Below are 16,222 nucleotides of genomic sequence, written 5' to 3'. Positions count from 1 at the left end.
CACAGGTACCGTTTGGGAAGATGCTGTGCAGAGTTCCTTTGGCAGCTCCTGGAACCTTCCGGGGCATTGCTTGGTTGAGGTCCACTGCAGAAAAATCTGATATTGGCATTTTGTGAACCTCAGCATCAGCAGATCTTTGGTTTTAAAGAAATGCTCAGTTCCCCTTCGTTAAGGAGTAAGTAGCTAACATAGGAGTGATTTTGAGCTTCTCCATGAGTGTCCTGTCCAGATACAGACAGGCCCTTTCAGCAGACATAAGCAGAGGAAATGTTCCTTCTTCACCTTCCTTCAGAGGAATGATTAAAAATGAGGAATGTAAAAATTACCAGACCATTAAAAAACATGTGGTTTTAAATCACTGCCAGTGGTAAACAAAGCACACATGAAGTCTTTGCTTCGAATCAGATACAAATCTTTTCCCTGATATAGGGTGGTGGGTTTCATTCTTTCAACACAAGAAAGGCGGGATGGTTACCAGTTCCCTCTAAATAGAAAACTGTTGTTCAAACAGTGGTGGAATACACTGGACTGACAAAGAGCCAGAAGCTTCAGTCAATCCATTGTGACCTGCATTTGAAACCAATTATACACACATACACACACCCCCCAATTATATATGGCTACGAAATTGCATGAAATTGGTTTCATATGGGCCTTTAGATTCACTGGTCTCGCACCCATATTGAGATAATAAGGATTTCTTTTTAGGAGCTGGTTTTTAATACTTGAGGCATGTCTCCAAGTGCATTGCTGTGTGTGTATTTCTTGGAGAAACTGGTGTTTGTGTAAGTAGGCCTGTTCTAGTCCTCCTTGTGCAGCAGAGGACAACCAAACACTCCCAGAGCAGAAGGGGGCTTTAGAGAAGGCTGACTGATCAGTTCTCTAGAACAGGAATTCATATCTCCTGCACTTCAGGAAAGCCAGGTCAGAGCTCAAGCTCTCTGCCTCTGCCTGCCTGGCGTTTGAATTGTGTTTAAAAAAAAACCAACATTGATCTTTGAAATTGTAATGATGGCTGGCTGGTTTCAACCCTGGTATTCAGTCCTGGAAGTGACTCTGTAGCTGAAGCAAAATCATGTCTTTGTTCCCCACATCCTCTGGGAGAGGCTCATCTGCCCAGGGTTCTGCCCTGTGTAGAGCAGCTCATGGGTGCTGAGTTTGTGGAGCCCCCTCAGTGTTCACAGCACAGGCTGCCAGGACCCCTTCTTTCAGCACATTTGTGTGGTTAAACGAGCTCCTGACAGCTTTAGTGAGATTATTGGTTAAGTAGGAATGATTGTGCAAATCTGAAGGGGAAACAATTATTGTTGGGGGATAATAGCATTTGCAGATTTGTCTTTTTTCAAACAGGCAGCTGCTTGCCCCACTTATGAGAGCCTTTATTTGATAAGGCATTGCTCCTGTTTCAGTAGGTGACAAAAGCCAGCACAATTCACCTGTTTGATGCTGCTCAGATCATGGGATAATAAGTATAAGTAGGTTTAAAGCCACAGCATGAACATTACAGTAGTACTTCCATGGCATTTGTTAATACTGTGGTAACTCAGATTCCATGGACCCTGTTCTCCATGGGATATCTTCCAATCAGTTCTGACTCAAGCCAGGGAATCTGAGAGCCAAATGAAGTCCAACATGTAAATCAAAACAGGACCAGTACTCTCATCTGCCTATGGTGAAGACATAAACATTTTTCTCTGTTCCTTTGTTAACAGTCAGGAAATTTTGGAGTAATAACACCAGTGGTTCCATAGGAAATAGCCTGCTGTTGGAAACAGGTTTCACCTTCCTCTAGCAATGTGCAGGGATGAAAATATATGTTACCAGAAGCTGTATGATATGGCTTTTGCTGGTTATCCAGTTTTCTGAGACATACAACCCTGCTGCTCCAGCTTGTCAGCAGGAATAGTCATGTTTGCCTTGAGTGCCACATTCACCAGGAGACAAGGGACTTTTTGTGCAGCAGTTGTTTTTGCTCTGAGAAGCATCACCTTGTTCTTTCAGATGTTTAACTCTAGATGCTTTTTAAAATAGTTGGTATATGAAAAGTGCTGATTTAATCCTTCCTGTTGTTTTTTTCTTTGAATAGCTATTGTCCCTCTGATCACATACAAGGCTGGAAGTTATGCCTTGAATTCCAGCTTTAGACATCCCTGTGCTGCTTTAAATATTCACAAATCATAAGCAGTTCTTGCTCCTGCAGTTGCCCTGTTTTACCAGTACTGTTGCAATCTAAGTTTTCTAGATAAAGATTTGGTTGCCTTTCACAAGGTGTTTATATTTTAGGGATTTTTTTCCTGAGCCAGCATTTCCAGCAGTGCTATCTCAGCCTGTTGGCTCTCCCAGCACAGTGTGTTGCAACAGCCTCTCTTTTCCTGCCGAACCAGGTGCTGTTATTCCACGACCAGAATTATGGAATTCATTATGAATACACCATCCCTGTAAACTATACTGCTGAAAACAGGAGTGAGCCAGAAAAGCAACAGGACTCCTTGTACATCTGGACACACAGTGGATGGGAAGGATGCAGTGTGCAGTGTGGAGGAGGTAGGGACACCAGGAAGCTTGGTGGGAATCCCTGGGTGGTGTTTGCAGCCTCCAGCCACAGGAGAGGTGGAAATTGGCCATGAAAATGGACTTTGCTGTAATGAATTCAGTGAAAGCTCATTCTCACCAGCTCTCCCTGCTCTGATCCCTGTCCTCACAGTTAATTTCCAGCCAGCCTTTTGGCAGGGACACTGCTCTGTCACTGCGGGCTGGAGCTGCACCTGGATTCTGTGTGCAGCCCCAACCTCCAGCCCCCACCACATTCCTGGAGCAGGATCTCACAGGTGTCCAGGCACGCTCAGGGAAAGGCCCTTCCCTCCCCAGGGATGGAGCAGGGCAGTGCTGCTGGGACAGCTCCTGGAGATCTGCATCAGATGCTCCCATCCGGGAGCACGTGGCAAAGCTCCCTTCCCAGAGCATCCCTGGATGTGCCCAGACAGATCTGCTGCAGCCCTGGGGGAGCTGGTGCTGTGGAAGCAGAGACTGCTTTGTCAGACACTGTCCATTGCATTTGCAGTGCTGGAAGAAGGAGGCTGTTCCCTGAGGAAAACAGATCGTTGAGTCTGTCTGCACCAGCAGACTCAGTTATTTATGATGTGACATGACAGGAGGAAAGAGCTCATCTTCACATTTACAGGCTCACTGCCCTCAGTGCACTGAAATTACTGATTTTTTTTCTGTAAATAGGACTAACTTTGGAATAGACACTTTTACTAGTGCATTAAAATAATAATTTTTAAGCCATTAAACCCTCACATGAGGGGGAAAAAATTACTTGTGACTCTTCTGATTTTTGTTGTAAGCCTGTTATAAATTTGAATCAAATCAGTGTCTTCCAGCATGGTTCCCACCAGTACTAGCTTGATAATTGGTCTTTTATTTTAGTTGTTCAATGCTTTTGCTACTTATCCAAGCTGGGAAGGCCTTTTTCCTTTCCATACAGTTGTTTGCATATTTTTTATTAGCAGAATGTGAGTTATTTTTTATTTTCAGCTGCAGATGGTGAATAAACTCAATCTGACACAGCCTCGGGGTTAGAAAACAAACCTGAGAAACCAAAATTAGCAGTGAGGCAAAGTCACACAGAGCAGGAGTAGCACTTTCCTTGTCACATCTGGTCACTGTCATGCTCCCTGTGGCACAGCTTTCCTGATGCCACTCAGTGGAAGGCTGAACCCTGAGGGCCACACTGGATGAAGGAAACTCCTGGTGCACAGCTTATGTGAGAAATGCTGACTCCTCCTGAGATGCTCCTGCCACAAGGATTTTAAAGCAGTATACCTGGAGGAGCTGGAGATGAGAAATAATTTGTTTTGGTGGCTTTATTTTCTCTTTGTGAAATATGAACAAGCTCAGTTTATGACTCTTGAACCTCGGTCAGTCCTTTTCATCCCGATTTCCTGCCCGGGGAGCAGCAGGAGGCAGCTGTCCTGTCATTATCAGTCACCTTAGCAGGGGGTGGGAGGTTGTGTGACTTCAGCACATCTGCCCGAGGTGATGACAGGGCACAGCTACCTGTGGAGGAGGAACCAGAAATGAAAACAAATTGTTTTAAAGCTTCTTTCCACCTTAAACACTAGAAGGAGAAAGCCCAAGTTGCTGCTCATGTGAAACAGTCAATTGCATGATTACTGGGGAAAGATTTGTAGCTTTTCTGGAAAAAAACCGACCCAAACCATGCCAGTACAAAGGTCTAACAAAGTGGAGAGTGAGATTTCTTGCAGGGGTGGTGGAGTGCATCTGGTAGAGGGAGCAGGGAGCTCGAAGCTTTTGAGTTTTGGAGTTTTGATGAGTGGAGGTGGTTTTGTTCTTTTTGATTTGGCTTCCAGGTGAGAGGAGAACCACCGTGTCCTGCACTCGGATCATTAACAAGACCATGACACTGGTGAATGACAGTGACTGCCAGCGAGTGACCCGCCCCGAGCCCCAGGTCAGGAAATGTAACACACACCCCTGCCAGTCACGGTAAGGAGTTAAAAACACTAAAACCAATATCCTTTGCCTTCAGAAACTGCCCCTTTCCAAAGCCTTCATCTGGTGAACACAGTGAAAATGTCTCAAAGTATTGGGACACGTTGTTAGCCACAGTAAGCAGCTGTAATATTCATTTCCTTTTGTTGAGCAGGTCAGATTTTCATTACCTCAGACAAAGCCCGTTTAATTTGTGGTCAGTAAGGCCAGATTCCATGCAGGCTGCCTTCATACATTGTTTGGGGATGGTTTTCTTTTCCCCTTGGTTGCCTCGTGGGAGACAGAACTTACAGTATAAAGTTAGACAAGAGTAGAGTGACTGCATCTCTAACCTTTCTTTTTTTGAATCAGCACAGAATGGGGTCTAATTAACTGTCAAACAGCACTACAAAAACCCTGAGGTCAATAAATTAAATTATGATGAAACACATTTTAGAGGTTTTCCTCAGTAAGGGTGCTTTTCTCCTCACTAGTTATTAGAGATCTCTAAAAATAATAAAAATATTTTTTTTAATTTGGCAAGCACTTTCAGCTGAAATTATTTTGGTCTGTGTTATATTAAAAAAGACATTTCTGGCCAAAATGGCAAAAGACGGGAAGGTAAATTAATTTGTTCAGTTTGTTTGCTGACAAAAAAAGTTCACTCTTGTTCTGCAGTGATGTTTAGCATTGTAGAATAGTATAGAAACTCCAGTTTTGATGGTAGTTAGAATAACACCAGGATCAGGGGTTTGATGCATGTATGGGCCATTCACTTCAGAGGTGGGCTCAATGATCCTTGTGGGTTCCTTCCAACTCAGAATATTCTGTGAGAAAATCAATTTCAGATAAAGCTGAACAGTACCTAAAAAAGCACCTTCAAACCAGCCTGCTGGCTGCTGCATCTTGGGTAATCAGACAAGCCAGAGAAATGCACCTACAAAGCTAATCCTGCTGGCAGAAACAATGGGGGGAACAGCAAACAGCACACTTCCTTCTAATTAGACCTGCACTCTGATTAAAGTGCCCTGGAGCAGGGAAATGCAGTGTCAGGTCATCCATCAATAAGGCTGGTTCAGGTTTCAGTTTCTGTCTGCACTGCCTGTTATTGCTGCTGGACAATATTGGCTGTACAGCTTGCAGTACTGAAAGGTATAATGAGATATTCTGGTGTGTAAGGAGAGCCAAAATCCCAATGGCTTCAAGGAAACAACTGTTTCCTTGAAGAAGGAAGTCCAGTGAGGCTGAGATTTCTGTCATGTCGCTCTCTCAGAAAGAAACAAAAAGCATCTGCTTGTGTTGCTGCCCTGGCATGAAGTATTTCTCCCAGACCTTTTGGAAAGCTGTCAGGAGTAGACTGGAGTGAGCCCAGGCAGGTGTAGGAGGGGTTCCAGGTGGTAGAGATGAAGAAAAGCAACTTTAAAAGTTCTTGAAGTTGTGGGCAGCTTCTGCCTCTACCAGCTGAGAGCAAGGATGGGAAGTTCTGGCCATGTCACAGCCCTGCGCCCCACAGTGTGCTCTGAGGCACCCCCATGACCCTGGGGAGGTCTCTTTGCTGCCCAGCACTGCTGCCTGTCAGGGCAGTGACAGTGGGTGAGGTTCAATCACACAAAACCTCCTCAGAAAGGATTACTCTGCTCCTGTATCCAGCCTGTGTTCCTCTGGGGAATTGGGTCCAGCCCTAAATGTTATTCCAAGGTCTCTCTTCTCCCGTGTGGAGCCAGCAGGCAGTTTATGGGCACAGCTTAGCACAGCTCTGCCCAGCTGCAGTCAGCTCTGGCACAGGGACACTCTTACTGGCCTATTTTTTTCAGAGCAATGACAGCAGACACTGTCAATGTGCTTAGAACCTGGAAAGGCCACAGAATCCTTGCTGATGATCTGATAGACCACACTCCCTCACTCCCTCCGTGTAGAGTACACTTTCACACTTAACATGCTTTTAACTGGAAACATTTTCAGAAGCACATTCTCTGTGCCTCTGTAGAATTTAAATTTCCACTTGCGTTTGCCCACCCAGACATTAGAAAAGCATGCTTAGCATATTCTCTGACCAAGAACATCTTAAAGAAACCATTCTCTTTCACCATGTCAATGCTTTTTTTATGAGCCCTGAATTTGTTTTAGGGTTTCAAGTAAAATTATTGTAGCATCTTGTTACAATAAGGTCCTTTCCCATTTCCACTCAGACCTAAGCCCTTCACCTGAGTTCAGAAGAAGGAACAATGCTCTCCTTTCTCTAGTAAACCAGCTCTGTTTTGTGCATTCTGAATTGCACTTGCACTTTCACTCAAAATTTAGGAGAATCACCTTTCAGAGTATTTATCTCTAGAGGGGGTCTCTTGGCCAGCACAGGACTGGGTCAGAGGACACTCAGTCTCTGTTTCACTTTTGGATGGGCTGTGTGACTTTAATTCACTATCCCACGCTGTCCCTTTGTTTCCTCTCCCAATCCATGTGTAAGCTAGATTGCAAACTCTTTAGGATGGGGTGAGATCATATTGTTTAAGTGGAGGAAGAGGCTGTTGCTGTTGAGATTGTAATAAAAATAAAATAAACAGTTACCCACATTTATAAAGTGATCAGGAGGAAAAAAGGGTATGTTATTAATAACAGTGTCTTTCTTCCAGCATGATCCCAAAGTGCTTTGTAAATTATATATCCCTTTGAACTTCAGCCACCTCTCAGGAGAGCCAAATAATGTAGGGCAGGGGACAATACTTTCATGAGGCCAAGGAGAAGATTGGAATTCTCCAACTGCAACCCAGCATCTGAGGAAAACAAAGCAGGATTTAAAACTTGATTGGATACACTGACATGTTTTAAAATTAAACGTCAGAGAAGAGAATTTTCTTAAGAGTTTTGTTGAAACTGGCAAAAATAAAAGAATCTTTCATTCTTTATTATTGTTACTCTTTCACCTTTTAAAAAAATGCCTCTTTTTCTTCTTATTTTATTTTTTATGTTCCTTGACCCTCTTTTTCCATTAAATTCTTTACAGCTTCCTTTCCTGTCCCAACTGCACCCTATTAGCACCTCTTTATTCTAATCCTTTGCCTAGCTCTTTAGGTATTTTTTACAAAACCCTGCTGTAACCAGATGGAATCTGGATTCCTGCATGCGGTGTGGATGGGTCGCTTCCAGCACGCCCAGCACCAACCCAAATACAGCAGCGGCAGGGCCAGCCCTGGGGCTGGCACCAGACTCACGAATCGCAGATCCCATCAGCTGTTTTCACTGAAAACACAGCTCGGCCACTGGCCACACACTTCTGCATGCATGGCTGGGGCTGTGGCTATGAAACTTTCCCCTCCAAGGCAGGACAAGCACCAAAACCACATGAAATTCCCCAACTGTTGGACTTGTAATGGACTGTGTGCAAACGATGGTAATTTTTCTCCTCTTTGCTGTAAGAGATTTTAGGAGAGGTTAAGTTCTTTCAGGGGCCTGCTGAATATTTGGTGTTCTTACATGGATGCTGAACAGCAGCATAAATGCCAGAAATCCCTGGCTGCATCTACAGAAAACCACAGGAGACCCTGAGCACTTATTTTCACTGTTTAGGACTTGAAAATATCTCCTGAGCTCCAGGGTTAGTTTTCTGCTACTACCAGCAGCACATCTTAGACTGCTTTCTATAAGCTGAGCATTTTCCACAGGCTCCTTCCTTCACTCTCCTTTGACCTTGCTGTTCATGTGGGTCAGAACCTTTTATTTCCAGCCTAAGTTACGCACTGTCATTTTTCAGCCTTTTTTTTTTTTGTGCATCAGCTCTGTTCCTTTTCTTACAGAGTATTTTCCCTCCCTTCCTTTCAGCCTTGGGCTATTTGCCACAGGACACAACAAACCATTGTATCTCCTCCTTCAATCATTTTTCTGGGCTAAATCCATTACTTTAACTTCTTATTGCTTTTTTCATGGCTGCATCATATTTGTGGCTTACGGTCATTCGAGATGTTTTCCTCCTCATTTATTTCATTGCATGAACCCTACTTTAACACAGAAATGCTTGTTATTGGTCCCTGAGCCCTCAGCCTTGCACTGTGTGCTGTTTATTTCCATCCTAGTTTTGTTATTGCAGTACTGAAGGTTATTCTGTTCTTCCTGTTTGACATCCTAATGCTCTGAGGCATTGACACTGCTTCTAGGCTTTATATTGTCAGCATTTTCTTCAATTTTCCAGCAGTTTTCTTCTTTTTTGTGCCAAGGTCATTAATGAGCATAGTAAATTAGATCAAATGCAAGACAGACCTTTCAGGAAGCCCACTAGTAACTGATCTAAATTCCTTTCATACCTGGTACTCCTTTGCAGCACTAAAGGTAGATGGGAGGCCAGCTCTCACCTCTCTATGAATTACACAATAATATCTGTGTTTCCCAGCATGTCACCAGTAAGCATTTCCCATGTAGCAAAAGGATTCACCAAACAGATTAAATTTACTACATTTCCTTTGTCTGAAAAGCCAGTTATTTTAGTCAGAGAAATGCAGCCAATGAGTTTTGCCTGGAGGAAGCCTATCTTGCATCCTTTTACCACTGTGTCCTTGATTATTGTTGCCCTCCAAATCAGCTCTAAAAGCTGGCACACTGCTGAGGTCAGCTCTGTGGTTACATGGATCACTTCCTTCTTTCTTTCTTCTCTCCCCTTCCATTTTTCCATCGTGGGCTGGAATCCAGCACCAGGCTCCCCAAGGGTTCACACACCACACCAGTGCCCACTGGGGGAAAATTAAGCCAGTTCTAAGAATCAGTCAAGGCCCCAGTTGGCTCAGCACCTCAAAAACATGTCCAAAGGCTGGGAGTGCCAAAAGAATGGTGCCTCAGTGTGTGATGGTTGATAGTGCCCATTGCTTTGACTCCTGGTCTGATTTAGGCTTAGGGTGTGTATCCATGTGCTGACTGAGAGTCCACCCTGCCCTCAGACTTCACCATATCCCTGTGACAGTGCTCTGTTTAACAGCCCAGGAATACAGAAATCAGAATAATACAGAAATCAGTCTGTCTCCCTGACTCTGGGCTCTTTGCACCCTATTTCTGTGTGTTCTCATCACAGGTGGATGGGGAGCAAAACAATTTCAGATTTATTTTGTGAGGTGGTTGTCTTGCAAATACTAGAATTTGGAGGGAACAATATGATGGAAAACTCTTTAAGAACGTCAGCAAATTCCTCACAGGGCTGTACAGAAATGGCACTAAACTGGAGGGATGTGGGTGTTCGTTAACTGAAGGGGCTGAGCTGGACATTTGATGGCTCCAAATGGGTCAGTCCTTTCATTAATGCAGTTTATCATCCATAAGGTTCAATGCCAGCAGGTTCAAACCCTTGTCTGTGCCTTGTTCTGAGAAACATCTTTGATGTGCATTGGATTTGGTTACATGAAAAAAAAAAGAAAAGAAGGAGCAGCCGTGGGGAGGGTTTCATTTTAGCCTGGAAATCTGGCATCAATAGTAATGTTAGCACCCTCTGATCCAAGGAGGCACCACGTAAGAGCTCATTTTGAAGTACTTCCCAAAGCTGGAGTTGGGATCTCCAGAGTCAGCCTGAGCTTAATGAATTTGCCAGGACTGTGCTGGAGGGGCTGGAGCAGGGAATGCTGCACTCTGGTGGCAGCTCCTCGGGGCACTGCCTGCAGCAGGGCTCCCGTGGACCTTGCAGCAGCAAAAGCCCAGATTCTGCACACCAGAAAACCTGAGACACTCCCGGGCACCTTTGTGAGGGGTGGCTGATGTCTTGCTGTGGGCACATCCGGGGCCCAGGTCAGTTGATGGTGATCCCCATCCACCAAAAGGAGACAAAACCTCCTGTGCTCCAGGTTGTAGGCAGGTCATCAAGTGCCAGTCAGTGGCTAATTAGCCACTGAAAGACAATTTGCTTGTATCTTCCAGCAAATCCAGCAACTCAACTCAGTGGAGCAATTTTGGCAGACAAGGCTGGGGAGCAGACAGTGTAGAATGAAAAGTGCTCTTTGGCTACTGCTAAATGCACTTACATCAAGCAATCCAAGATGATTTGCTGGAGCAGGAGTTAATTTGGCATTATTTTCCACATAGAGTCATGAGACAGGTCCCTTAGCTTTGGTGTAAACACCCAGGCTGGCTTCCATCACTTCTTTCCCAGTGCAATGTTTGACTCACCAACCTTGTGGTTGACCATTGCCTTGCTTTAAAATGTTACATGATCTGTGCTGCTTTGTTTTGAAGCTCTTCTAAGTGCTGTTCTAACCCACAGAAAAGGATTAGCAGGATAATCTAGCAAAATATTTAATTGTGAAATCCACTCCTCCTGCTGCCTGCTATAACGATCTTCACAGTTTGCATCGTGTGCTGGGAGCTGAGAAGGCACTGCCTTCCTGGAAAGACAGGGAATGGAGCTGGAAACCAGTTGCCCCATTAAAGCTACACCTGCCATGGAGGTGGGTAGGGAAAACTCACTGCAGAGGAGCTCTGAGAGTGCTGAAATTCTGTCCCTTGGTGGCAGCCAGCAGGACCCCTCCTCACACTGACCCCACACTGAGTCCTCCAAAACTGAGAACTGCTCATCTGGGGGAGGAGGACAGGGAACAATGGCTTCCATCTGAATAAAGAACTTCCCAAGCTGTATGTAAATTATAAAACATTGTTCCATGGCTGATCTTATTGGTGGGAAATTGAAAAAGAAAAAAAAAAAAAGCTGTCAAAATGATAATCACTAAAGAAAAAAAGAAACCTGTGTGAGTGAAAGTTGGCAAGTCTGTTAGCAGAATGACTACTGTACTGGAAAATTACTGAGCACTGTTTATAAAGGCAATCAGACAGGAATGTTAGTCTTGGAGTCCTACTTTCAACATCAGCAGCTGTATTATTCTACTAGATTCCTTGTACTTTTCTCAAAAAAAAAAAAGAAGCCTTCTAGTGACTGGGTGTGGCACAACCTGTTCCCAAAAAGACAAGATTCACCTGATTGTTTTGAGCCTAGTGCAGCAGAGAGGTGGTGGAGGGCCTCAGGAGTGTGTGAGAAGAGGACAGTCCAATAGCAGAGTGTGTGTGTGTTTCAGGAAAAACACAATTCCATTTGTAAAGAGACTTTTCTTCTACACAGTCAAGCTTGAGCTTGGTTTGACAGCTGTAAGCAAAGTATATCTGTCAGTTCCACATGACTGATTCTCAGAAATCTTTTCCAATTCTTCGTGCTAAAATTATCCAATGTAAAATCCTGGCCCTGCTGAAAGTTGGTCTGACTTTTGCCTAAATCAGTAGAGCCAGGTGCCAGTTTCCTCCAGGTGCCTCAGAAAACTAAGAGTGATTTGACGTGATTTTACATCAAAACTGGTGCTAAAGACAACCAGTGCTAACTGGGCATGGACTCATCCTCACCTGTGCATTAAACCAAAAGGTTTTCACGAAAATCTGTTAGAAATAGAACCCTCACAGTGCATGGCTTTAGATATATATCTGTCACATGGCTTTTTCAGGCATATTTTGTAGGAAGTTTCCTCTGATGCTTTACTCAGCAGTAGCACAGGCTCTAAACTGGTCAAAGGTAAGAGCCAGCTCTAAAAAAACAGGTTTAATAAGAAAAAAATGTGTTATTGCAAACATGTCTTTGGTCATATCAAGCTCTTACTGTGAAAGCAGGGAAATAAAGGTCACTGTAGCATTGGGAAGGCAACAGAAGTAGGTAGTGAGGGGATGTGTGAACATGGCATGGATGTGTAGTTAAGGAAGAGAACACACTGTTCTTCTGCAGGGCTCAGGGCAGAAACAACCAGGGCAAATTTAATGGGTCACAATATTTACCCCAGAAGATGCAATGGCTTTATATTATAAGAGGCTGCAAATCTCTGCAAAGTGACCTCATGTCTTTTGATTGCACTCCCTCACCCCCATCCTTCCGCCTTCATCCATTTTTTCTTCCTAACTTTTTTTTTTTCCCAAATCTTTAGTTCCAAGCCCTCATTTGCAGACATTCATCTCCCCTGGGTTTATGTATAATGTGCTGCAGGCATTTTTTTTTTCCTAGAAAATGTGGGAGTCTTAGGCAGGCAGGTAGAGTAGATAATTCAAGGTTAAAAACTAATCCAGACCATAGAAAGATCAAATGATGAACTGAATCTCCAAAAGATATTTCAAGTTTGCTCCAGGGGCCTGCCAGATGAGTGTTGCCAAAGCAGATTAGAAGAAGAACTCCCAATTCCTCAGAAGAGATACTGAGAGGTCAGAGGTTGAGGAAGACTCAGAAGACAAAGATTTAGAGCAGCCCTCTCAGATTGCATGTCCTGCCCATCCCAGCTTTTTGAAGCTTTTGAAAATCACACCCTTCTGGGCATATTTTAGCTGGAAAGACAGCCACTGACTGGGGTAAAATCTCTGCTTAAAAGCTCATCACTTTCTTCCTGAATCTAACCACCAGCAGGGATCACTTAGCTCTGGAATCTTCTGTCGAGGTAAGATTACAAAAAATAATAATACCAGGGATGAAGGCATCCCTGTGGCTGTGAGAAAGATGAGTGTGTTTGTCACGTAATCAGTGCTTGTTGGCAAAGGGAGAGGCTCTCCTGGGACCCCAGCTGGAGCACTCCCCTGCTCCCACAGAAGATGGGTTATAACCTGGGAGGGAAAGACCAAGCTGAAAGGAACTCTGGTGTCAAGCAATCCCTAAGATCAGTTTATAGGCTTAAAGTGTAACTGGAAGCCAAATTATGTATATGATATACACAGGGCTTAGTGTACAGCAGTTAATTGGCTTAGTTAATAATACAGAGCCAGCCTGGGGTTTGGAGTTAGAACACTGGAGGTATTTTTGACATTGTCATAAGAAAAATGCCTCCATTTTTTAAAGAAAATCACCCTCTCAGTAGGTCTTGTTGTTAAACAAACTCAGGTGTGTTCAGAAGGTGTAATGACAGTGTAGAGACAAAAATCTACCTGTGCTGCAATTTAATAGTTACCATAATGTGATACTACTTGCACATCCCATTTTTCTCCCCTCTGTGTACATTACTTGCAGATAGTAATTCTGCTAATATCTTGCTGCAAATTCCTTCCAAAAATTTGAAACTGACAGGAATTTTCATCTTTAATCACTTTATCCATAAATCCTTTGTCTTTCCATGTTGGTTGTGAACATTGCTGAAATGTAGTTGCAATTTAATATTTAGACATTTAATGTCACTTGTCTCCTGGATGTGAGAGTAAAACCACCACTTGAAAAGACCCTTTAATTTCTAAGTATTTTGACTGTCACAGGCAGGGCAGAGTTGGCTGTGAGGTTTCAGAGATCCCTTGCAGCATTGCCCCACCTGATTTGTAACCACGGGGTTGGGATCAGGAGTGGATGTAGAGAATGGTGGCTGAAGCTGGAGATTGTTTTCACCACAGACACATCTTTGTATTGGTAGCCTGGGTTTCAGCTCATTCCCTATGCAATGATTCTTCTCATGATGATGGTAATACTTGTCTTTTCTGTGCTAATTTTCTAGTTATACTCTGTCATGTCTGTGCTGGTACTGACAGACCAGCCACAGGGTAGAAACCAGGTGATTTCTCCCCTGCACAAGAGCAACAAACAAAAAATATTAGAAAGGAATTTTCCTTCCTAAAAGGAAAGCCATAACCTTTCTTCTTAAGGCATCTTGGAAATAGTTGGCATGCTGTGTGCTGCCCATCCTAAGTGCAAGCTCACAGACAGCCTCTGCCAAGAATGTATTTTTATCTTTCTCCTTTGCTTGCAGCCCCTTTCCCTTTTTCTTCTGCCAGTAGCTGTAGATCACAGTGAGAGCACAGTGCTGAAGTGAATATTAGCTGAGTGGAGCCTGGGCAGAGCCCTTTCCCAGCCTTGTGACTCACACTCAGCTCATAAAGCACAGTCATTCCTGCCCCTCCAGGCCTTTGTCAGGAGGGTCCTTCCCCCAGGTGGGTAATTCCCTCACGTTTCTCCAACAGGGCAGAGCCCAGCTGATACCAAGGAGGCCTGGCTATTCATTTTCATGAATGCTGATTTCTGCACTTCAAGGCTATTTTTGTCAGGCTTTCAGCCCTAGTATTCAATTTCCCAGCTGACATTTTCCCATTCCATAGGAGAAATACCAAGCCCTGGGCCAAAGAGATGCACCAAAACTGCAGTCTGGAGAAACAGGTTTGATGTCTCATCAGCTGTTTTAGCCAACAGAAATTCACAGATGTGTCAGTCAACTGCTTTAATGCACAGGAACATTTGAGCAGGGCCCTGTTCCACAAAAGACAGGTGGCCAAGTCTGCCCAGTGCTGCTCAAACCAAATGGCTTCTGCCTGCACTGTCAGCACAGTCATCAGTGCTGTCACACCAGTCATGGCATTCACAAATTAATTCATGACAGTTGCAGCAGGTGAAGATGTTTCTGCAAATGGTGCTGAGCTGATTTTCTCCCCTTCAGGAATGGGAAGATGGGAAATATTTTTTTAATTCATTTCAGAGAAGTAACACACAACACCTTCAAAAGAAATGTGGTAAATAAATTGTTCTAGCTGGGCTACAGAAGTCTCCAGCAGAATGAGATAGTATTTCTCAGCAGACCTATTTCTGAGAAGTCTTGTTTGGGCCCCTTACCATAATAGACAGCCCAGCACTGGGTGACAAGTAAAAGATTCATGGTGTAAGGATACAGATCTGGATGACAGTCCTAAATAACAGGCTAGAAGGTCAATTGCCTGGTGAGAAAGGCATGAGAGCCTTCTGGTGCTCAGTGGCTGCACAGTTATTGCTCCAGTCCCTCACTCCATCCAGGAATGCCTGTAATTACAGAGAACATGTTCTCACTGACAGATTGCAGGAAGCTGAAGATCGATGCTGCTTTTCTTTTAGAAAAAAATTCATTCCCTCCATCCCTCCTCCTTCAGATCCTTCTTAGACACTTTATTCACTGCCTTGTAGCCCCACTGTCGTTCTTCCAGCACTTGCTGGAGTCAGTGGAGCTGGAAGACAGAGTGGGGAGGATTCCTCCTTCCCCTTGCAAGGAATGGTCTTGCAGGACAGTCAGCAGACAAGTCTGTCTCTATCTGAGAGAAAAAACCAGCCCCGCTGCAGAGAGTGGGGTTAAAGGAAATGATGCAGAGTTTGGGGTTTTGCCTGACATGGAGTCAAGAGGGAATATTCCCTTGCATAGTGACACTGCTGCTTTACACACTTTAGCTCCCAGAGGGGATCAGTGAGCTCAGGGTGACAGCAGCACAGCACCATCAAAGCACCCACACACCCAGGAAGAGCTGCCCACTTCTCACTGGCTTTAAGTGAAGCATAATCTTTTATTCTAACAGTTTGCTAACATTTATCCTCTGGCTCCTTCCAGGTGGGTGACTGGCCACTGGAGTCCCTGCTCTGCCACGTGTGAGAAGGGAGTGCAGCACCGGGAGGTCACTTGTGTTTATCAGCTGCAGAACGGCACCTACGTCAACACCAGGGACCTCTACTGCCTGGGCAGCAAACCAGCCACGGTGCAGAGCTGTGAGGGAAGGGACTGCCTGTCCATCTGGGAAGCATCAGAGTGGTCAAAGGTAGGACCTTCACTGGAGAGGAGCCAGACTGCTCAGAGCTCTGCATACACTGGCCTTAATTCATGGTTCTCATGGTCAGCATCCTCACTGTGCTGGAGTGCTGGGCAGGACTCTCATCTGTTGAGATGAGCAGTGAGGAGCTCAGGTTTGGTTTCCAGACCAGATGAGTTAGTAAGGCAGTGTTTAGATATGCTCTAGTGACTGTATCTTTCCATCTGAA

General features: G+C 44.4%; 1 protein-coding gene across 1 annotated transcript in view; it reads left to right on the top strand.

Moving 5' to 3' along the window:
• The window catches only part of ADAMTS17 (ADAM metallopeptidase with thrombospondin type 1 motif 17), a 152,030-nt gene that overhangs the window by 116,599 nt on the left and 19,209 nt on the right, over positions 1-16,222 (top strand). The window contains exons 17-19 of the mRNA XM_066558883.1: positions 2,385-2,544; positions 4,374-4,509; positions 15,798-16,002. Coding sequence (XP_066414980.1) covers positions 2,385-2,544; positions 4,374-4,509; positions 15,798-16,002 — 501 coding nt within the window. The remainder of the gene's footprint in view (positions 1-2,384; positions 2,545-4,373; positions 4,510-15,797; positions 16,003-16,222) is intronic.

Source organism: Molothrus aeneus, chromosome 13 (assembly GCF_037042795.1).
Source record: "Molothrus aeneus isolate 106 chromosome 13, BPBGC_Maene_1.0, whole genome shotgun sequence".
NCBI classification, from domain to species: Eukaryota; Metazoa; Chordata; class Aves; order Passeriformes; family Icteridae; genus Molothrus; species Molothrus aeneus.
This window is presented reverse-complemented; position numbering and strand designations above follow the sequence as displayed.